Genomic DNA, 22,339 nt, shown 5'->3' with positions numbered 1-22,339 from the left:
AGCAGGAAGTTTTTCAGTATTATAACAAAATCCCCTGGACTAAACCATCCAGGTATCTCAGCAGTTTCCCACTGGTTTTCCTTTTCAAAAATAGCTACTGGACTTCCCGTCCACCATAGCTCACGGCTAAACCGCCGAACCTTTTAAAAACCATTTTTCTCAAACGCGCCCTTTTTTGAAAACAAAACATTAATTGCCATATCATACCAGACTCGTCCATTCCAGTGGACACGGACTATTCGAATAGGTTTTCAAACTCTGCGCAGAGGTGTACACTTTACCCACTAGTCCGGCTCTGCGATCTCATGATCAGTGGGATCCGAATCCGAATCTCTTTCTTTCCCCGCACGTCCTAACCTTAACGGTTATCCGAAAGGAGTCAGGCCACCACCATGTCCAAACCGGACAAAACTTTCCCCCTCCTTATCCTCCCGGTGCTCCCCAGCCTTCATAACCCTGGGGTTGGACCGTACGAGTTCAGATTGAGTGACTGCCCACACAGTCTCGAGTGGTTGTACTTGTCATGAGTACAGGTAGTGAAAGATGACAAACCGGTCCTTATACGAGGGGACAATCCTTCTGCTCATGCCTAAACCAGCTGAGCCATCACCTTAGGCCCTCCCCTAAACCAGGGAGTCCCTGATTATCCCACTCACAAGGTGATAAGGGTGAAAACCCTTCATCATACACATTTTGAAAAGCATTTTCTTTTGAAAACTCACACCTTTCCTCAAATCATTTGTAACAAATATATCAAGTATTGATTGCGGCAAGCGGCTTGGGTGGTCATAATAACTTGTCTCAAAATCATATCATGCATAAAATAACAGGCTGAGGGTTGTGGTTGAAAAACATAGGTAATTTATGCATCAAAGGGATCCAGTGAGCTTGTCGTGCTTATCCTGCGAAGGGGAAAGAGAGCTCGCGGAACTGGCTTCTGGCTCCTGGCGTAGACTTGTAGATCTGGCCTCCACGAGACGGTACGAACGCTCCGATAACTATGCAACATGAACAAGCAAACATACAAACCAACAAGTATACCAACAAATATTTAGTATAGTGGTCAAAATAGTGATATATGGATGGGTAGAGTCTTGAGTAGAATATGTGTCATGTGGTGTTGAGATACTACTAGTGGTGGAGCGGAGGTGCTTACCAGGAGGGTGGACTGGAGGCGAAGCGACACTATGCGTGTAGCCAGCGGAGCGGAGTATCTGAGTGGGTGGGGGTTTGCCTTGGCTGAGGGTGTTGAGTGTGTGGAGAGGGAGAGGGTAGCTGGGTGTATTTATAGCTGGGTGTATGTGGTGTAGCACAGTGAAGTTCACTGTTGGTGAGAATAGTGATGAATGAATCGTCTGACTTGGTATGAACAGGAGAGTTATAGGCAGAATATGGGACAAGAGTATTTTGGGATTTTTCTGGAACATGAACCATGCTTAAGGGATGGCATGGTTGGATAGGGAATAGTTTGATAAGAATTTAGAAACGAGAATTATTGGAATCTGAGTTTGGAAGCCTGGTTCGAAGGAATCTCAAGTTAAGCGTGCTCAACTTGGAGAAACCTAGGATGAGTGACCAGATTGGAAGTTCCCTACTGGAATGAAAATCACAGTCACCGGAGTTTGTATAACTGGAATATGGGTCTGGCTGGTCTTAGGTGGACTGGACAACATGATGGATGAGTAGTTGAAATTTGGGGTAATCGGATGATCGATGAATAGTAACGGTGAATAGTAACGGTAAAAAGTAACGGTAAACGGTAAAAAGTAACGGTAAATAGTAACGGTAAATAGTAAATGGTAAAAAGTAACGGTAAATACTAACGGTAAAAAGTAATGGTAAAAAGTAACGGTAAACGGTAAAAAGTAACGGTAAATAGTAACAGTAAATAGTGATGGTAAATAGTGATGGTAAATAGTGACGATGAACGATGAATAGGAACTATGAACGAACGATGAACGATCGAATGATGGAACGAACGAACGATCGGAATTTTGGCAGCATAACGGCAGGAAAAGGATTATTTGGACGAACGAACGGACGAACGGACGAACGATCCATGAACGATCGGTCGAACGATCAAACGATCGGACGAACGAACGATCAGAATTTCGGCAGCATAACGGCAGGAAAAAGATTATTTGGACGAACGAACGGACGAACGATCGGACGAACGAACGAACCATGAACGATCGGACGAACGATCGAACGATCGGACGAACGAATGAACAAACTAAGAACAGGGGGACGAACGATCGGAGAACGATCGAACGATCCTTGTGCTAGTGTGTGCTTGTGTGGAAGGTGGAGTGGGAGTGGGCGTGTGGGTGTGGGGGGGGGGAGGGAGTTGCCATGAAATGGCTTGGGGTGGGATGAGAGGAGGCCCTTGCCCCTCTATTTATAGCCATGGTGGGGGGATTAGGGGGAGGGATGAGAGGATTAGTGGGAGGATGAGAGGATTAGTGGGAGATTAGCATGGATTTGTCTTATATGAGTGTAATTAGCTTGTAGAGCTCACCGTATGACACCGGAGGCATACGTATACGTATGAGCATGAGGAAAGTTATTGAGAAAATATTTGTAGGGACTTGAAAAATGATTCTGAAGGTATTTCTCAGGAAGAAAATACTTGGACATATATCGGTGGAATATTTGGGCAGTATTTCTGAAAGAGTTTGAGGGTGATCACTGGGGAAATATTTGTAGGATATTTTGAGGAGGATTTTAGAGAGAATATAGACCACTATATTTTATTTGTTGATATCAACTTGCAAACAAACATTTTGAAACAAAATTTGAAACTCATTTTGAATTTAGGGCAAGTTTGAGAAAATTTCAGAATTTGAATTTTTGGGATGCTACAAATCTACCCCACTTAAAAGGAATCTCGTCCTCGAGATTCGGCTTAGAAGGGTTATGGGTATAGCTTTACTTCAGCTACATATCTTCACTTTGCAACTCTTCGAGGAGATGGAACTTCAACAAAATCTGGCCTTTGAGGAGCATCTGGTTGCCGATTGCAAACGCTGATTCTGGCTACTCAAAGATCATCTTCAGGCTTCTAGCTTTCGCTTGGCAGCTAGCTTATTGAAGAAGCATCGATGCCAACACGCAAACCTTCCTCTTGCGAACTCCCACATGGATTCCTTCCTTGATTGGTCTTCTGGTGCTTCATCAACAAAACTTGGGTGACCACTTCTCATCCAGGAACTTATATGCTTGGATGATCTGGTCCTTCACAAGCTTGCTACATGCCTTCTTCTTTTTCTCCACAGCAGGAACCTTACTGGGACACTACCCCACTTAAAAGGAATGAGGGTAGAACTCTTGAGTCTCGGGGATTTGAACTCCTTGAAGTACCACATAACAAGGGTGTTACGGGGCCTTCTTCTGCTGTTGTTGCTTGACCAGGCTGCGGAGAGATGACTGACACAGGGTTGATTCTGGGAGAACCTTCTTATCTTTTCTTCACTATCTTCTTTTCTCTTCCCACTTTTCACTTTTCACTGCCTCTTTCTTTCTCTTTGCTCTTCCCACTGGAGGATTCTATCGATGAGTATTACCATCATACAGAGGAAGAAACCAAAGATGTTGAACCATGTGCAACAGTCTTCAACCCAAGAATCACCAAGCATTGTGATCTTAGGGGCGAGGGAGTGGAAAATGGAGTTGCTTGGGATTTGGCAGAGGGAGTTTTATCGGGAGTGTTTTGCTTTGAGCGGAATAGGAACTAAGGGAGTTGGTGCGAAAGTTTTATAGGCGAGCAGTATGCGAGGTGGTGCTTGGGTGTGGAGTGGCGGTGATGGAGCAGGTACCACGCGGCAGCAAACACGACAAGGGGAGGGGGGACGGTGTTGTTGGCGGTGATGGCGGCGGTAGGTGCGCTGCAAAGGGGGTGTGGGGCAGTGGTAGTGCGCTGCAAAGGGGGTGTGGGGCGGCGGTAGTGCACTGCAAGGGGGAGTGGGGCGGTGGTTGGAGGTAGGGCACGCGTGCAGGGGGCACGGGTGAGTGGTGGGGTCAATGACCCTGATGTTTGTGGTCTTTGGTTCCAAGAATCTTTGCCTCTCTGTATGGTAATGACTCCTTCTGTCCTCTTTTCCTGTTTACTTTGACTCAGGGGCAGTGCTTTGATTCTCACGGTCGGCCTTTTGACTGAGCAGCTGGACTGGTTCCTTCTGTAGCTTATTCCAGGCTTCAAGGGTAAGCTTCCCAGTATCTTCTTGGGTAAGGTGCTTTTCTCTTGAGATGGGTTAAGATGAGAATGGAAGCATAAGGTGAGGATTAGCTCTAATTTGTGATCTATGTTTTTAGAGAAAACCTTTCTTAAAAAGAAAGAAAACACACAAGCTCAGCAATGATAAGCACAAACAAATCAAATGTTTTGAATAAGAGAAGAATAGAGTTTTCCAAATCACGAACTACTCAGATTCGGGGGCTAAGCATAACTACTATTGCTCGGCTCCTGAACTGAGAACTATGCTAACTAGGACTTATGAGCACTAACATTAAAGCATCACATATGCACTCAAAAGGGGAGAAAACATCAAGCGAAATTCATTTTGAAATGCCCTAGGGGGCCACACAAATAGAGTTTTTCAAAGCACGGGACTACACGATTACCTCTCATACATGCAGGGCTCTAGCCAAAGTGAAGAAAAACTTCACTACCCAATGCATGCAGAGGACTGGGCATACTAACTTTAGACCAGGCAACTTCTCTTCTGGCAAGGCTTGCACACAACTTCAATCTGAGACATCTCCTAGATGGGGCAAGAGGGAGCTGATGTTGATGACTTCTTCTAGCGGCGACTGAGATGGCAGGACAGGGTTGAACTCTTCTTCAAGCGGGACTGGCTCTTGTAGCTCCTCAGAGGGCGGCGGCGCTGGCGGGGTGCTTGCAGCTTCTCCTTTGATCTCACGGGACGGTGCTAGAATCTTCATGGTGAGGGGCTCAAATAACTCTGGCGGGGGATCTTGGGAGGACTCGGGGTACTCTTGCTTATCCATAGCCTGAGGGGAGACTGGCATTCCTTCCAAGACTATGGCTCCTTCCAGGAGTTCCCAAGCCTTCTTTTCTCCTCTGATAGAGACTGGGTGACATTCAAGAATCTGGGGGTCTTCAGCTCTGATGGGTTGAACAGGGTTGGATGAAGCGGGCTCTTGGATTCGCAGGGCTCTACGTTGGTTATGGGTTACCAAGTAGGCATCCATCAACTTCTGAACGTGCTCATCCTTGGCTTGCTTCAGGGCTTCAACAGCAATGACTTCACGACTTTCCAAGGCAACTACACGGGCTTGAGCTGTGGTGAGGTCCACATGGAGCTTACGGTTGAGCTTCTCTGCATCTTCTGCTCGAGCAATCATCTGACGGTGGTGCCGAGCCAAGAAATCATACTGTGCATCCAGGGTGAGCAGGTATGCAGTGAGGTACGCGACTGTGGGGTCGTCCTCAAGCAGCTGCTGCCCTTCCAATGCACGCATCCTGGCCATCCAAACGGGACGGTCTCTCTGAAAGGGTGGAAAGAATCTGAGCGGGGTGTCGGCCACTTCTTCTTCATAGATCTGACACAGGGCCCTCAATGCCTTGCGGGCGACGACTTGGCAGGTGTCTTTGAATCTATGCCCAGCAGTAGTGACACTCCATTCCACATGGTGCGGACTGGATCCAATGTATACAGTCACGACACACTTCTCTGTGCCATGCTCGACGAATTCACGACCATCATACTCTGGCTGGCTCCCGATTCCGAGGCGGACTGTGCATGCTCTCAGCAACTTGGGGAAACCATCTTCATTCTGGCACAAGCTGGTTTGGCAGCGGACCTCCATCTGACTTCTGAGAGAAGGAAAGGGGAAGCATTTTTGAAATGAAGGGATGAGAGCAAGAATTTTTTTAAGAAAATAGTTTGGACTCAAAAACTTTTGGATCAGACTAAGGGTTACGTCCTGCGGCCAACCTAACAACTCTGATACCACCTGAAGCGTCCCCAATCCTCTGGGACTCAAATGTGATACAATTACTAGTCTCAGGAGGCTAGTAAACACATTTATACATCAGATGATACCAAATCTGCTCAAACAAGACAAACCTACAAAGGTGGCGAACAACTTTAAGAGTTGGTCCACAACTCGGGACATATCATCAGAGTGGGGCTGAAGCAGCCCGATATACGCAGCGAAGCAAATCAGCGGTCCAACAGCCACAGGCAAGGTTGGGAACAGTCGTAACTCTTACCCGATCTCCTTTTTCTGAAAAACAACAAATAAGCAAGGGTGAGTACAAACGTACTCAGCAGCCCACCTTCACCCGCGGAATGGGGAAATCAGATATAATGCATGGAATATGTGGAGCTCAGAATATTTTGCAGAAACAGCAATATTTTATGCAGGGTTGTTTCGAAAAACATTTTGTACTTTCGCAAAGCGCATCCTCTCCAAAAGGAGCAGGAAGTTTTTCAGTATTATAACAAAATCCCCTGGACTAAACCATCCAGGTATCTCAGCAGTTTCCCACTGGTTTTCATTTTCAAAAATAGCTACTAGACTTCCCGTCCACCATAGCTCACGGCTAAACCGCCGAACCTTTTAAAAACCATTTTTCTCAAACGCACCCTTTTTTGAAAACAAAACATTAATTGCCATACCATACCAGTCTCGTCCATTCCAGTGGACACGGACTATTCGAATAGGTTTTCAAACTCTGCGCAGAGGTGTACACTTTACCCACTAGTCCGGCTCTGCGATCTCATGATCAGTGGGATCCGAATCCGAATCTCTTTCTTTCCCCGCACGTCCTAACCTTAACGGTTATCCGGAAGGAGTCAGGCCACCACCATGTCCAAACCGGACAAAACTTTCCCCCTCCTTATCCTCCCGGTGCTCCCCAGCCTTCATAACCCTAGGGTTGGACCGTACGAGTTCAGATTGAGTGACTGCCCACACAGTCTCGAGTGGTTGTACTTGTCATGAGTACAGGTAGTGAAAGATGACAAACCGGTCCTTATACGAGGGGACAATCCTTCTGCTCACGCCTAAACCAGCTGAGCCATCACCTTAGGCCCTCCCCTAAACCAGGGAGTCCCTGATTATCCCACTCACAAGGTGATAAGGGTGAAAACCCTTCATCATACACATTTTGAAAAGCATGAAAACTCACACCTTTCCTCAAATCATTTGTAACAAATATATCAAGTATTGATTGCGGCAAGCGGCTTGGGTGGCCATAATAACTTGTCTCAAAATCATATCATGCATAAAATAACAGGCTGAGGGTTGTGGTTGAAAAACATAGGTAATTTATGCATCAAAGGGATCCAGTGAGCTTGCCGTGCTTATCCTGCGAAGGGGAAAGAGAGCTTGCGGAACTGGCTTCTGGCTCCTGGCGTAGACTTGTAGATCTGGCCTCCACGAGACGGTACGAACGCTCCGATAACTATGCAACATTGAACAAGCAAACATACAAACCAACAAGTATACCAACAAATATTTAGTATAGTGGTCAGAATAGTGATATATGGATGAGTAGAGTCTTGAGTAGAATATGTGTCATGTGGTGTTGAGATACTACTAGTGGTGGAGCGGAGGTGCTTACCAGGAGGGTGGACTGGAGGCGAAGCGACACTATGTGTGTAGCCAGCGGAGCGGAGTATCTGAGTGGGTGGGGGTTTGCCTTGGCTGAGGGTGTTGAGTGTGTGGAGAGGGAGAGGGTAGCTGGGTGTATTTATAGCTGGGTGTATGTGGTGTAGCACAGTGAAGTTCACTGTTGGTGAGAATAGTGACGAATGAATCGTCTGACTTGGTATGAACAGGAGAGTTATAGGCAGAATATGGGACAAGAGTATTTTGGGATTTTTCTGGAACATGAACCATGCTTAAGGGATGGCATGGTTGGATAGGGAATAGTTTGATAAGAATTTAGAAACGAGAATTATTGGAATCTGAGTTTGGAAGCCTGGTTCGAAGGAATCTCAAGTTAAGCGTGCTCAACTTGGAGAAACCTAGGATGAGTGACCAGATTGGAAGTTCCCTACTGGAATGAAAATCACAGTCACCGGAGTTTGTATAACTGGAATATGGGTCTGGCTGGTCTTAGGTGGACTGGACAACATGATGGATGAGTAGTTGAAATTTGGGGTAATCGGATGATCGATGAATAGTAACGGTGAATAGTAACGGTAAAAAGTAACGGTAAAAAGTAACGGTAAACGGTAAAAAGTAACGGTAAATAGTAAATGGTAAAAAGTAACGGTAAATAGTAACGGTAAACGGTAAAAAGTAATGGTAAAAAGTAACGGTAAATAGTAACGGTAAATAGTGACGGTAAATAGTGATGGTAAATAGTGACGATGAACGAACGATGAATAGGAACTATGAACGAACGATGAACGATCAAATGATCGAACGAACGAACGATCGGAATTTTGGCAGCATAACGGCAGGAAAAGGATTATTTGGACGAACGAACGGACGAACGATCGAACGATCGGACGAACGGACGAACGAACCATGAACGATCGATCGAACGATCAAACGATCGGACGAACGAACGATCAGAATTTCGGCAGCATAACGGCAGGAAAAAGATTATTTGGACGAACGAACGGACGAACGATCGAACGATCGGACGAACGAACGAACCATGAACGATCGGACGAACGATCGAACGATCGAACGAACGAACGAACAAACTAAGAACAGGGGGACGAACGATCGAAGAACGATCGAACGATCCTTGTGCTAGTGTGTGCTTGTGTGGAAGGTGGAGTGGGAGTGGGCGTGTGGGTGTGGGGGGGAGGGAGTTGCCATGAAATGGCTTGGGGTGGGATGAGAGGAGGCCCTTACCCCTCTATTTATAGCCATGGTGGGGGGATTAGGGGGAGGGATGAGAGGATTAGTGGGAGGATGAGAGGATTAGTGGGAGATTAGCATGGATTTGTCTTATATGAGTGTAATTAGCTTGTAGAGCTCACCGTATGACACCGGAGGCACACGTATACGTATGAGCATGAGGAAAGTTATTGAGAAAATATTTGTAGGGACTTGAAAAATGATTCTGAAGGTATTTCTCAGGAAGAAAATACTTGGACATATATCGGTGGAATATTTGGGTAGTATTTCTGAAAGAGTTTGAGGGTGATCACTGGGGAAATATTTGTAGGATATTTTGAGGAGGATTTTAGAGAGAATATAGACCACTATATTTTATTTGTTGATATCAACTTGCAAACAAACATTTTGAAACAAAATTTGAAATTCATTTTGAATTTAGGGCAAGTTTGAGAAAATTTCAGAATTTGAATTTTTGGGATGCTACAATCACTTGAGTGTGTCTAGAATTGAATGCCTAGCTCTTGTAAGTGGTTGAGAAGTGGAAAACTTGGATGACTTGAATGTGGGGTGGTTGGGGGTATTTATAGCCCCAACCACCAAACTTTGGTGGAGGCTGTCTGTCGTATGGTGCATCGGACAGTCTGGTGCACACCGGACATGTCCGGTGCGACAGCCACGTCACCAGGCCGTTGGGATTCCGACCGTTGGAGCTCTGACTGCTGGGCCCTCCTGGATGTCCTGTGGCGCACCGGACATGCACTGTAGAGTGTCCGGTGCGCCAGTATGGGCGTGCCTAACCTCTGCGTGCGCTGGCGCGCATTTAATGCGCTGCAGGTAACCGTTGGCGCCTGAAGTAGCCGTTGTCCCGCAGTTACACCGGACAGTCCGGTGTACACCGGACATGTCCGGTGAATTATAGCGGAGCAGCCGATACGAATTCCCGAGACTGGTGAGTTCGGAGCCGCGTCCTCTTGGAGCACCGGACACTGTCCGGTGTACACCGGACAGTCCGGTGAATTATAGCGCACCGGCTCTGAGAATTCCCGAAGGTGAAGAGTTTGAAGTCGATCTTCCCTGGTGCACCGGACACTGTCCGGTGGTGCACCGGACAGTCCGGTGCGCCAGACCAGGGTGCCTTCGGTTGTCCCTTTGCTCCTTTGTTTGAACCCTTTTTCTTGGTCTTTTTATTGGCTTATAGTGAACCTTTGGTACCTGTAGAACTTATAAACTTGGGCAAACTAGTTAGTTCAATTATTTGTGTTGGGCAATTCAACCACCAAAAATAGTTTAGGAAATAGGTGTAAGCCTAATTCCCTTTCAGAAAGAGACCCGGTCTTTGTGACCATCTCAACGGGGACTAGGTTTGCAAGAACCGAACCTCGGTAAAACAAATCACCGTGTCACTCGGTTTATTTCTTGGTTGATTTGTTTTCGACCTCTCTTTCGGACTCGGATTTTATTCCAACGCTAACCCCGGCTTGTAGTTGTGCTTTAAAGTTATAACTTTCAAATTCCGCCTATTCACCCCCCCCTCTAGGCGACTTTCAACTAGATAACTTAATATCAGGGCACACAAAAGAATGATTGTGCAAGATGTCATAAAGAGCCATAGAGATAGATAGGGCCCACCAGACCCTATAACACTCTAATGACTATCCCCCTAGTGCCACAAGACGTATGATACTGGAATAACCTAAGTCTGAGCCCTCCTTGTGTCTTGAGGCTCTGGTGAGCGATCCAAGCTTCAGGCCCCTCATGCTCTAGGGCACTCATGAGTGTAGGCCCTCAGGACACTCTTGTGCTTGGGGATGCTATGAAGAGTATGGGTGCTCGTGGCAGTCTGTCCTCCAAGTACTAACAACACTTAAACACACATGCCCTTTGTCATCCCCCCATGTACCTAAAAGTTCCTAACATTGCATTATGAGAACAGTTAGGCCTTGAACCCTTCGGGGCCAAAGCCTCCCATGAAATTAAGGGACTTAATGCACCTGAATGTAATCATGCCTCGAGATACAAGGATGTGTTTGGACCCATCAAGGGAAGTATGTCCTTGAGGTTGGGACCCCACATATAAAGACTTAGCGACAAGTCCATATTATTAGCTTAAGTCTTAGGTACAACATATTCAATGTGTGATATACAACATCATAGGCCTAACTAGTGTTTTGTTACCATGACTTAGGTTATGGCCTTGGACCACTGTATGATACGTGCATCGACCCTGTAGCCACACATGCGCATGCAGATTGTGCCATTAAGTATTATCAAGTATAAAATGCTACATCAACCATCAACTACATCATACTAAACAACATGTGCTTTGAGGCTTGAGGATGGGACATATCATACCTACCTCTGTGATAGGTATTACAACCGTCCGAAGGACATCTTTGACACTGTGTCACGTCTAAGGACATGGCCTCGATACGACTCCATGAATAGGATAAGAACGTGATGTTGGGATTAACAGTAGAATCTGAGGTTTATGTAACCTCTCTCCTCCCTAGCACTATAAAAAGGGAGTGACAAAGTAATGTTTTAAGGGGTTAGACCCATGAGGTTGGACAAACACACTTTCTCTCAAAATAGAATTCATCATACACAAAGGGCATGCTTAAAGGTGCTTTAGGACCATTAGGTTAGAACTCCCACCACAACCAATAGATAAGGGGGAGCTAGAAGGTCTTGATGCTTACGGGTGCTAAGCTTGCAATCTTCTTGACCTTTGTGTTCATCAATCGATGAATAACCAGAGTATGTAGGGTATTACACATACTACAATTGAAGCCCATGTGTTGTCTCCCACTCGTGTCCAGGTTCAGGATGACCATCTACCTGCGCCATATGCTCCATACTATCTCTTTTTAGTACTCTTTGTACCATGGTATTGTTACACAATGATATTTGGCATACCAAGTGGGGGAAGGGTGTCTTTTCTTTTTAGTTCATCATGTTTTAATGTGCAACATGACTATGGCGATGTCAACATGTTCACCGATTCTAGCAGTTGGACGTACACGCTTTATCCAATGTATAATTAACCCTACATAAAGGGTAGACATAAATGTGGTTTAGGACCATTAGGCTAGAACTCTCACGGTAACAAAGAGGTGATGGAGAAGAAGGTCTTGATCTTTGCTCGTGTTTGAGCTTGTAATCTTCTCTGTCTTTGTGTTCATTAATCGATAAGTAATAAGAGAACATAGGGTATTACATATACTATAGCCCCAACCTCTCTAATAGCTTGTGTGGTGTCTTCGATCGTGCCTAGATTTTCAGCACGACCACTGACATGCGACACTCTCTCTCCTAACTTTCTCCTTTTGTACTCTTTGTACCCTGGTATTGTTACACAAAGACAATATTGCATACTGCAATGTTATGTTTGGATGCTTATATTTATCTCAAACCTTCTAATGTTTTGGAGAGCTGTTGTAGATGTCCATCAAATTTCAATCTCGCTCTTCAAAAATCTAATAACGGGACGTTTGGATCCCTTCATTTTAGAGGAATTGGAATTCACTCAATAAAATAACTTATTTAGTTTGGAATTTGATATTCCACCACTTTCCAAAGTTCAGATATAAGCCTATCTCAAATTCATGGGGTGGAGGGTAGGAAATGATTTTATGCATTAGTAGAATTTATTTCTAATCTATAACTTACATGACACTATTCGTCTCACTCCTCTATAGTAAAAATGTAGCACATAAATATCTCCGACATCTTGCTAATAATAGTATACAAATACATTTTGCATAAAACCGAATTAGCTTAATTGGTATATGCCTAAATTACTATTATTAGAATGGAATTCAATTCTAATGATCCAAACGGGACGTAAGGTTATTTGAAAGCCTTTCTAAAATAGGAGCATCTGCAGTAGTAGCTCCCAATATCATCATGTCATATTGGAGGGATGAAGCAATTTCATTACTCGAACAGGTCATCGATAGCTCTCTTTTTAGCTGACTATCAATATCTCCCTCAGACCTCACCTCTCCTTGAACAAAGAGGAAGCTACATTTCCGGTAATTAAAAAAACAGCGACCATCAATCCCTCTGTCAGTATAAAAAGACTTCAAATATATCTTCACCTTTTTTACACATACGGATACAGTACGAAGTAATTGGAATTTTGACACTTGAAAACATTGTCTGCTACTGTGTCTATGATTCGTGGATTCATCTATGTCTATAAAATGTAGATGTGATGTAAATTTTACGAACGTGTTTCGTGTACAGTACAGACGTCTAGTAATCATCAACGACTTGCCGGGTTCGGGTTAACGCCGACGCCGACCTCACGCAGTCCCGCCGCGTCCGCGTCCCTCCGGCTCGTGGCAACGCTAGCGCCCTCCGGTCCTCTGTCCTCCTCCGCCACCTCGACGTGAGCTGCGGAGACCGCCCTCCGCAGTCCGTTTGACGTGTGGGGTGGGCCTGGCGGCCGGTGACCGGTGAACGCGCTCTCGCTGCTCACCTGGGCTGTCCACATCTCCAGCGTCACCAAGTGGTACCGTTTCTCTCTGCTACTGGCTAGCACTGCTTCCGCGCATGTAAGCTCTGTGAGGACTGAATGTCTGAATCCCTTATGCCTTGTTTGGTTGTATCTGGATTCTGGATTGGAGAGGATTAAGATGATTAAATCCTTTCTATACAATTTTAAATAGGAATGAATTTAATCATCTTTAATCCCAAGTTTGTGATTACAGGGAGATGACGGGTTCAGAGTTGATTTAGTGACCAAGAAAACGGAGGAAATCCACGAGGGATGAACCATTTTCCAGGTCACCAAACCAGCCCCTCTCGTGGAGAATGGTGATTGTAAATTTCTCCATAGCTTTTAGATCTTTGCTAAGATATCATTTGCTAAAGAAATGTGCGGTGGTTACTGCCAATCTGCCTAGAACTACAGATCGCGATATTTTAAGATTTTGGGTAGGAATGGTCCACTTAGGGTGGTAATAGATTATGATCCAAAATGCTTCTTCACAAAATGGTAGGTCTCTAAATAATTTATAGTTTAAAAATGAATAGAAATAGAGTCCGATTCTAATCCGATCCGATCCTTAAATCTTATAGTGTAAAATTTAGAGCTCATTGTCACCCCTAGCTCCACTACTCCATTTCAGTGTTTTTTATTGAGCAGAAGAAACTTGTGTGTATCCTCTGTTTGCAGAATTACGCTATTTAGGCATTTCATATGTTCATAAGTTTTAAACTGTTTTGGCACTGTTTATGTTACTTTTTGTTGACTGAGTGACTGACAAATCTTTATTTCTGTCCAATAGGTTCCACTTCTTGGTGTAGCAATGTGTGCATGCACGTGGAATTTCTTCTACAATTCATAGTCCCTCGAAGTAAGATATTTCCTTAAGAACGCAGTTTCATTTTGTTGTTTGCTGATATGGCTATCACTTATCTGTTCCCATTTTTTTTAAAAAAAAATATTATCAATTGTGAGATGCCATTGTGTTCCTGGCTTACCCTGAATGAAACTTAGCTCAATCTACACCAGCAACTATTTTGAGACATTCTTTTTGCTGAGATCCTCATGCAGTCATGGTTTACTAGTCTTTGTGGTAACAGAATTATTAGATCTGGCAGCCCTTCAGCGTTTTCATGAAAATAGACAAAAGCACAATCCAATATTTGAAACAGTTATTTTGCTTGTACTGTTTGCCTTTGTGAAAATGGTTTTCTTACTTGATCACAGGTCCTTGTAAGCCTTCAAGGTGCTCTGACAGTGATCGGTAACATAACAATGTGCATAGCTGCATGCCGCATCTTCAAAGCATCCCAGGAAGGCTCAAAAAACTTCATAGGCTGCAAGATTGGATCTTACAACCGGTCTGGCAAGGTAAATGAGATATGCGCAAGCTCTTCTCTAACATGGTTGGCAATGGATAACTATTTGGCTGCTGTTTAGCCTTAGAAGAAAAAAAAAACAGTTTCTCAAAAGGGCAACTTTTCAACAATATACATCTTCTGTTGTAGCATTATTTTTCAGGAGCAAGATAAAAGACATGTTTGGGACTCAGTCATATTTTGCTGCACTCAGGAATGTTCTTGATTTGTAGGGATGCTACGCTACACCCCATTTGAAAGTTGACATTGCTGCGAGCCTGAGACGGTGGTAGGAGAAAAAACAGTTAGAAGGTTGATTTGATTGGCTTTACCTTCTGAAACATGATCGTGAGTCGTGACCAAGCTGAAGAAATACAGATCTGCATATGTCGTGTAAACGCCGGTTAAAATAACCCTGAATCCGGTTACAGCCTAGGGCCCGGTTTCCTTCCTTCCAGGATTATATAATCCAACTTATAGATTATATATTCAGTAAGCATCTAATGACCTGCTTATGGATTATCTTAATCTAGTTATCTAGGTTATATAATCTAACTAATAATCTGTGTTGTTTGTTATCTAACTTATTTAAGCTGGATTATATAATCTGGACTGTGGGTCATAGAATCCATTCACTCGATACAGAGAGATGCCACTCATGAGAACGCAACAACAGTTTGGAGCACTGAATGTTAGTACAATGACACCATCTCTCCACCACTGCAAAACCCTGTCCCCGCAAGTTCACCCGTTCATGGCCATCAAACCAATCCTGCCAAAAAAAGGCATCAAAGTACCTGCTGCTCTCCATCTCGAGGTGCCACTGGCATGTGGCCTCATGATGCTGAACCCTGAACTCAACATGGACGTCGCTGTTTGCCGGACGAGGATCGCACGTGTATGTATGTATGTATGCACGCATGCATGCCTGCATGTATGTATGTATGTGTTCACGGATCATTGCGCATCTGATCTACCTAATGTGATCCATCATGATTCACATGCGCGTTGATGAAGCAGGTTCGTGCGGGGGGCCAGTGCCAATGGCGAAAGCTGCAGCAACGATGGATGATGGTGCTTGTGTGCTCTGTCAATGTGTGTGTGCAGCAGGGAGAGGTCAAGCGTCGGAATGAAACCTCCACTCGGCGAAGATATGGATCAAATGAGTGGACGCGGGACCTGGGCCGGGTCAGTGTGGGGGCGACACGCGTCCCCCATCGGGGGAGCGTCTGGGGGTGGCATCGGACGCTGCAGATCCAGAGCACAGGTGCTGTTGATCTGATCTTGAGGTGTCAAACGCAAATCCTCTTGTGTACCTCCTTGGCTTGCCTTGTGTCATTGTGTGTGTGTGTAATGAGTGCAACTTTTGGCCAAAGCTGGGGCGGAGTGGCCCAAAGTGTCTTCCCTGCCCCCAAGTTTTTTCGTCGAGAGATTCTCGTTTCCATGATGGTGTTGTGACGACGCAGTAGCTAACCCGGGGTGCCGGGGCTAATGGTAATGGCTGGCTGCTTGCTTGGTGACTGGTTTTGTGGGGGGTGAAAATGGCGTTGGCGTGGAATGAAGGGCACCGATCTCTCGTGGAAATTTTGGCCTCCCAAGTTGCCAGAAACTGTGGCGTGACCGACAGATCATTTTCAGGCCGCCCTGTGATAGAATAGATCGCAGAGAGTCAAACGAGACTTGACTGTGTTGGGACAGTGCAGCACAGCACTCCAGCGAGAGTTCTGAATGCAGACGGCAACTCGCGTGTTTGCAGAGAGGGGATGGAGAGCCGTGGCATCATTCTGGCGAAGGAACCGCACGAGCAAAAAGGATGTGATGCTCGAAAGCGAATTTGACCTCTCCCTGCCCCGTGCCTTGCTATTGCACCATCCAGTGCATGCCAAGAAAACCCTAAAGCTTCATCATGCAATGCAATGCAAGCACCCGGCCCAAGAAATCAATAATGCATGCATGGCAATTTCTGCTTTTGGCGTGTATATTTACCCTGCAGAAAAAAAGGGAGGGAAAGAGAGAAGTTACAGAGGGAGGACAATTACTCAGCAAATTCGTTTTCAAATCTGCTGAGAGCTTCCTACAGAACCCAAACGATTCCCTTTATTTGTAGCCTTCTTCTCCCCAACCTACTCCTGTCACAAAGACCATTTCTTTCTCGTCGTCGACCCATACTCTCTCTCTCTCTCTCTCTACCATTTTCTCCACGCTCTCCTCCCCTTTTTCCCGATGGAAAGAAATTATGCTGCTAAATGATTAGCGACCGGAAGATCCATTGGCCCATGCCGCGCCGTAGTCCATGCTCCATGATGGAGGAGCTAAGCTAGCTGCCTGCTGCCCTGCCTCCGTCTCTCTCGGGCGGCTCACATGCGTCATGTCAATGTGTGCATGCACCACCAAACAAAAACCTAAAGCTACCACCAAAGCCCCGAGAGACGAGACGAGGCGAGATGAGATGAGATCTATCTTTTATATATAGCCTTTAGCGCCCTTCAAACACTTCATCCCGAAGTCACCGCGCTGAGCTCCAAAGAATCTAGCAGCTAGGAGCAGGCCGTGTATACGCCATCCACCACGGCAACATGTGCTCCGGCTCCTGGTCCTGGAGCAGCAGCAAGAAGCGCCCGTCTCTTGTTGTCGTCAACCTCAAGCGGCAGCAGCTGCAGAAGACGCCGCCGCCGACGCCGCCTCGTGCCTCAGTTGCTATCAGGAGGAAGAGGTACCCAGCTAACCCGCCCTGCTCGAGTTTCCCAAGCTTCCTCTGCTCAAGTTTCAGCAGCATCAGCGACAGTTTCCTGCAATCACACAAGTACACTGTACACGTACGCAGGCTGAGGCTGAGGAGGTTGAGAGCCGGAGCAGAGGCCATGGAGATGGTGAACCTGAAGCTCTACCTGGAGAACCGGTGCATCATCGCGGAGAACGAGAGGCTGCGGGAGAGGGCCAGCGCGCTCCGCCGCGAGAACCTCGCGCTGCTCCAGGACCTGTCCAAGACGCCGGCCGTGCCAGAGGCAGGAGCGGGAGCTGGAGCTGCGTGAGATTGCTTCCTCTTGCTGCCTGCTGAGCATGGAGTAGCTAGCTTAGCTTGCGTTCCCTCGCTGGCGCTTGTGCTAGTTGCGTGGGCAGGACAGCGGACTCCTAGGTATCTATCTGCTTGGCTGCTCCGCCATGTCTGTGCTCTGCTGTCTGCTCATACATCACCAGGCTCCTGGAGCTCTCTTGGGTGCTCTGTGCCATGGTGTTTGTACATTATATATAAGTGCGCGGATTAACTAGATTTCCAAAGCCTGCACCAAACTGGACAACAAAGATCAACAGCAAGTTATGCTAAAACATAAACCTCGACTACGACGAATCGATCCATTTGAACTTCTAGTACAATGATTAATGAATAAGAATATTTTGTGCAGAGTTTCAAGCATCCACATCTACAGAACATGTTGTGCTGAATATTTCCCACAAATTTACCCCTCTAATTCGCGACACAAATGCACCTAAAAATGTTTTTTTAAAAAAAAAATCTAGCAGAAAAATTACAGAGACGGGAAGTTTGTACAACAAGAATCCACCCAGGCATTACTACCAACGTCCAACCAAATAACTTAGCAATAAACCGCAAAAGGCGGAATATCCAACCGCTGTTGTTCTAAAACCTAAGGAAAAAAACGAATATCCGGGAACACAAGGTATCCCTTCATGAATCTGCAGTATGAATTTGACCTTCAAGCATGTGCTCTGTGAAATCAATCGTCTTAATGGTTCCACTGCTTTTGCTGAGCTTTGAACTGCTCTGGTTCCTGTGGCTGCTGCTGCTGCTGCTGAGCCTGCTGGGCCTCTGATGGCTGCTTCTGTACCTGCTGCAGCTGCTGTTCGAGAATCTGGCGGTTCATATGATGATGCGAACCGTTCGGCACATGAAGATCACTGGCCTCGCCAGCCATTTGTTTCAGGCGCTGCACTTCAGCTGTCAGTGCTTCATTCAGAGCTGGATACAGAACGATGCACCAGTGATAAAAATCAGTAGTTGAATAGGCTAAGGAAACATGATTGCAATGTAAATACCATGGGAAAAAAGAAGGTCATTGTTTGTTTTTCAAAAACACAAGGGATCTACATATCATTGTATTAATAGAAGAGGATATGGTCCTGTGGCAAAATAAGGTCCATGAAGTCTCACAAAAAAAAGGACCGTGAAGCCCAATAAAAAACAGTGAGATCCTAACAAGGATTCTGAAAACAGGTATAGCTAAAGCTTGCAGCACAAAACAGTAATATTGTAATTATTTTGTTAGAACGTTTATACTATTCATTCAATAATTTAAATTAATAAGGCACATATAAGTCATAGGAACTTGTAATAGATAAATGGAAATTCCCTTGACATATCAGTGAACTATACAGTCAATTAGAGAACGATGAGGTACAGGAATAGCATGGAATGCCAGGTCTTAGTTGAAGACACTGGGAAATGAGGGCCACCAAATAAGCTGAACATATGCCAAGTTGGCAATGCTGTATCGGCATTGAAAAATCAAAAGAAATGCATTCATAATTATTCCAATCTGCTCAGTAACAATCTCCTTTTTGTTTGCATTCTCTACATTCCTCTTCTATTATACATAATATCACCCGCACCCCCTTCTCTGCACACTTCAGAATGTAGAAATTGTCATATATTTGAATGAACAAGAACAGATTTCGTAGCTCAAGCCATGAAGAAGAAAAAAAACTTCCTCGATACTGATGCAAACGGTACATCTTTTTGAGAAAAAAAGGAGCTCACTGTAATCCAGTGATGAAAATATTTAGCATCTTCTGAAGGCTATAAAATATGTTTCAGGGAAATGGTAGAAGATTAGAAATCATGACTTGGGGAACTTATCATGACAAATCATCATTTTTTTCTTAGAGAATGTCTGCATCTAATGATCAAGCAATAATCACCGCAATTTACATTTGACACGTAGAGAGAACGCACATATAAATCTAGGCAAATGTAAAATCCTTTTCTTGAGATATGCAAAGTTGCACACGCAAGTGCGATATAAAAGAACATACTGCTCAGTGGGAAGCACGATCTAGCGCAGGGGAGTTGAGAGCAGTGTATCTATTGTGTTAAGAGAAAACAGAAGTCGAGATCCTTACAACCCAAAGGAAGAAAATAAGGTTCACAACACGCTAGTAAATGAGTCAACGACGGAACAGCAAGTGTTGATTCCAGAAAGGAGGTACAGCAGTTAATGGGGGTTTTTTTTGTGTGTGAGGGTGGGTGGACAAAAAACGTACCATCTTTCAGCTGTGCTTGCTGCTCCATTGCTTGCAGCCTGATCTTCATCTCATTGTTCAGAGTTCGAAGTGCCTCGCATTCCCTCTGCAAATAGATATTAAACCAATAAAGGAGCGCCAAAACTTGGGCCAAGACCAAAATGATACCAACATTCAGAGCCTCAGAGAACAAACCTGCGACAATGCTGCTTTCGAAGATAATGTATTAGTTTCCGTCTGCAGCACACGAACTTTACGCTCAAGCTCACCCATGTACTTCACCTTGCGCTCCTTAGACTTTGCTGCCGAGATCCGATTAGCTAGAATCCTGCAGATGTTACCAGAAAAGACACCCGATTTCAGGAAACCAAACCACCATGGAGGCTGGATATGAAGTCGAGAAAATTTGAACCTCTTGACCCTCTTAGGATCAGAAAGAGCGATCTCAGCTAGGCGATCATTGGCCATGATCTTCTTCATCTCAGCCTCGCTGAACTCTCCGTTGGTAAGTTCAGAAGAAGCAGCCGCAGCCGCACCGCCCGATGCTCCGGTTCCAGTGCGCGAGAGGCTGACACTGGCGTCTGCCACTGGAGACAGAGGTGGCACTCTCAGAGAAACCTGGTCCAGGCCTCCAAAATTGAGATTGGCCATGATGCTGTCCACCGACAGGCTGCGGCAATGGCGAGGATGGCTAGCGCTGGTGTCTGCGCTGCCACTGACCGCCCAGCTCTCAGCCTCGTTGTCGCTGTTATCACCGGGGCTCCAAGCGCGTTGGCCGGTCAGTTGTCTACTTAAGTGATCGTTCCTTTCATTATTGTTATCCCCGGAGGAGCCGAGATTCGGATCCCTGTATGAGCGGAATAGCTCCTCCAGTGCGGAGGCGTCCCTCGGCCTGTACGCCCCAGCCGCAGGAGTCATCGGCAGGTGCAGCTGGTTCGCCCCCGAGAACCCGACGAGGAAATCGCTACGGGACCTCCGGTGCCCCGCCCCACGCGGCGGCAGGCCGGACGCGGACGGGCCTTGCAGCTCGGAGCTGCCTGGCGACGGCGGGGAACGCGGGACCGCCGCCCCTGCCCCTGCCGCTGCCCTCGCCGCTGGACTGGTGGAGTACGGAAGCGGAGCTAGAGAGTCCACTGAGAAGAGCGGCGGCTTAGGGACCGAGCGAGCGAGATGCGATCCGGCGCCCACCGCGGGCGCGAGCGTCGGTAGGCTCTGATAGTTGCTGAAGGCCGAGAAGCAGGAGCTGGACGCCAGGCGGGGCGGCGGGGGCGCCATCGGTGGGAGGAAAACCGACGGTGCAAAGAGGCGTTGGTACTGGGAGGCGAGGTCCATGGGGAGCGGGGGCTGTGACTGTGTCTGGGTTTGGGGCTGACCGCTCGTCGGCGAGAGGAGGCGGCCGCTGCGAGCGGGATCGGCGCTCCGGTCCTCGTCCATGGCGGCGGGGAAAGGGGTCAAATGATAGGATTGAGACAGAGATAGGGTTTAGGAGGAGGACTTTGTCGAGGAGAAGGTGGGACTAGGGAATGCCGGCGGTGAGGTTTGGTGACGGCGAGAGCGAATGCGAACGCGAAGGCAGCGAGCAAAACGTGAGCGCGGGGGCGGTGCGGTGCGCTCAAAAGGAAAGTCGCCTCGACGAGAACGGCAAGTCTTCTTTCGCCTTTTCGCACACTTGGGCTGGGTGGGCTTTCTCTTCGGGAGCGCATGCCGTGGCTAGGCGGGCGAAAAAGAAACATGGGCCAAAAGAGATACATGGGCTTTCATTACGTGAAGGCCGAACATGAAGCAGGCCTGCAGCAGCTTATTCGCCTTGTCGGCATGCACACGTCTACACCGGTTTTTTATTTGACTCTTTTTTATTAAAAAAAATCATGTTTGGATCTCCATAGAAAATGATTCCAACTTTAGACCCTAAGGTCGGTGTCATGGTTCATAGCATCTAGATTATACGTCTTGACGTCGAGATTGGGAGCATTAAGGCTGGGAGGGGAATTGAAGAGCTGAGCCAACCGCGTCGTGTAAACATTCATTTCTTCTGTCTCGTATTAATAAAAAAAAAATGTACAGGACTCAGAAGAAAACAAAGACATGTTAATTAGCAGATGCATTTCACAAAGGGCGCAGACACGTAGCGCACAGACAGTGTGCTAGAAGCTGCACAAGTACACATCATACAGACAGTGTGGTAGACGCCGTGCATGTAACGTAGTACTAGCAGTACGTTTTTGGCGGCGGTGCATACACACATGCGTCGTCGATGCGGTATAAATGAATCTTGTGGTGCGTCGCGGAGCCGAAGCAGCCGAGCAGCGGGTCCGCGCGGGGCCTCCACCCGCGCCACGCCCTGGCGAGCCCGGCGCCCACACACCAGCGCGCGCGCCCGGCCGCCCTCACCACGGCCCCG

General features: G+C 46.5%; 3 protein-coding genes across 3 annotated transcripts; 2 read left to right on the top strand and 1 right to left on the bottom strand.

Moving 5' to 3' along the window:
- Positions 1-13,147: 13,147 nt before the first annotated feature.
- On the top strand, positions 13,148-16,175 carry LOC100216853 (uncharacterized). The gene is given in 7 exon segments (NM_001143245.1): positions 13,148-13,345; positions 13,545-13,619; positions 14,124-14,192; positions 14,549-14,692; positions 14,913-15,171; positions 15,273-15,577; positions 15,700-16,175. Coding segments are annotated over 2 exon segments (687 nt in total). The 5' UTR covers positions 13,148-13,345; positions 13,545-13,619; positions 14,124-14,192; positions 14,549-14,692; positions 14,913-15,171; positions 15,273-15,328; the 3' UTR covers positions 16,138-16,175.
- Positions 16,176-17,175: 1,000 nt separating this feature from the next.
- On the top strand, positions 17,176-17,950 carry LOC100194107 (uncharacterized). Its single transcript, NM_001139160.2, has 2 exons — positions 17,176-17,392; positions 17,504-17,950. The coding sequence occupies exons 1-2, from the start codon at positions 17,256-17,258 to the stop codon at positions 17,709-17,711; spliced, it is 345 nt and encodes a 114-aa protein (NP_001132632.1). The 5' UTR covers positions 17,176-17,255; the 3' UTR covers positions 17,712-17,950.
- Positions 17,951-18,036: 86 nt separating this feature from the next.
- LOC103633044 (transcription factor RF2a) lies at positions 18,037-21,546 on the bottom strand. Its single transcript, XM_008654730.4, has 4 exons — positions 20,351-21,546; positions 20,134-20,266; positions 19,960-20,044; positions 18,037-18,658 (listed from the first exon to the last, which is right to left on the bottom strand). Exons 1-4 carry the CDS (start codon positions 21,370-21,372, stop codon positions 18,426-18,428), a joined length of 1,473 nt encoding a protein of 490 aa, XP_008652952.1. The 5' UTR covers positions 21,373-21,546; the 3' UTR covers positions 18,037-18,425.
- Positions 21,547-22,339: the final 793 nt, after the last annotated feature.

This window comes from Zea mays, chromosome 7 (assembly GCF_902167145.1).
Source record: "Zea mays cultivar B73 chromosome 7, Zm-B73-REFERENCE-NAM-5.0, whole genome shotgun sequence".
NCBI classification, from domain to species: domain Eukaryota; kingdom Viridiplantae; phylum Streptophyta; class Magnoliopsida; order Poales; family Poaceae; genus Zea; species Zea mays.
Note: the sequence above shows the minus strand (reverse complement) of the source record. Positions and strands in the feature narration are given on the sequence as shown.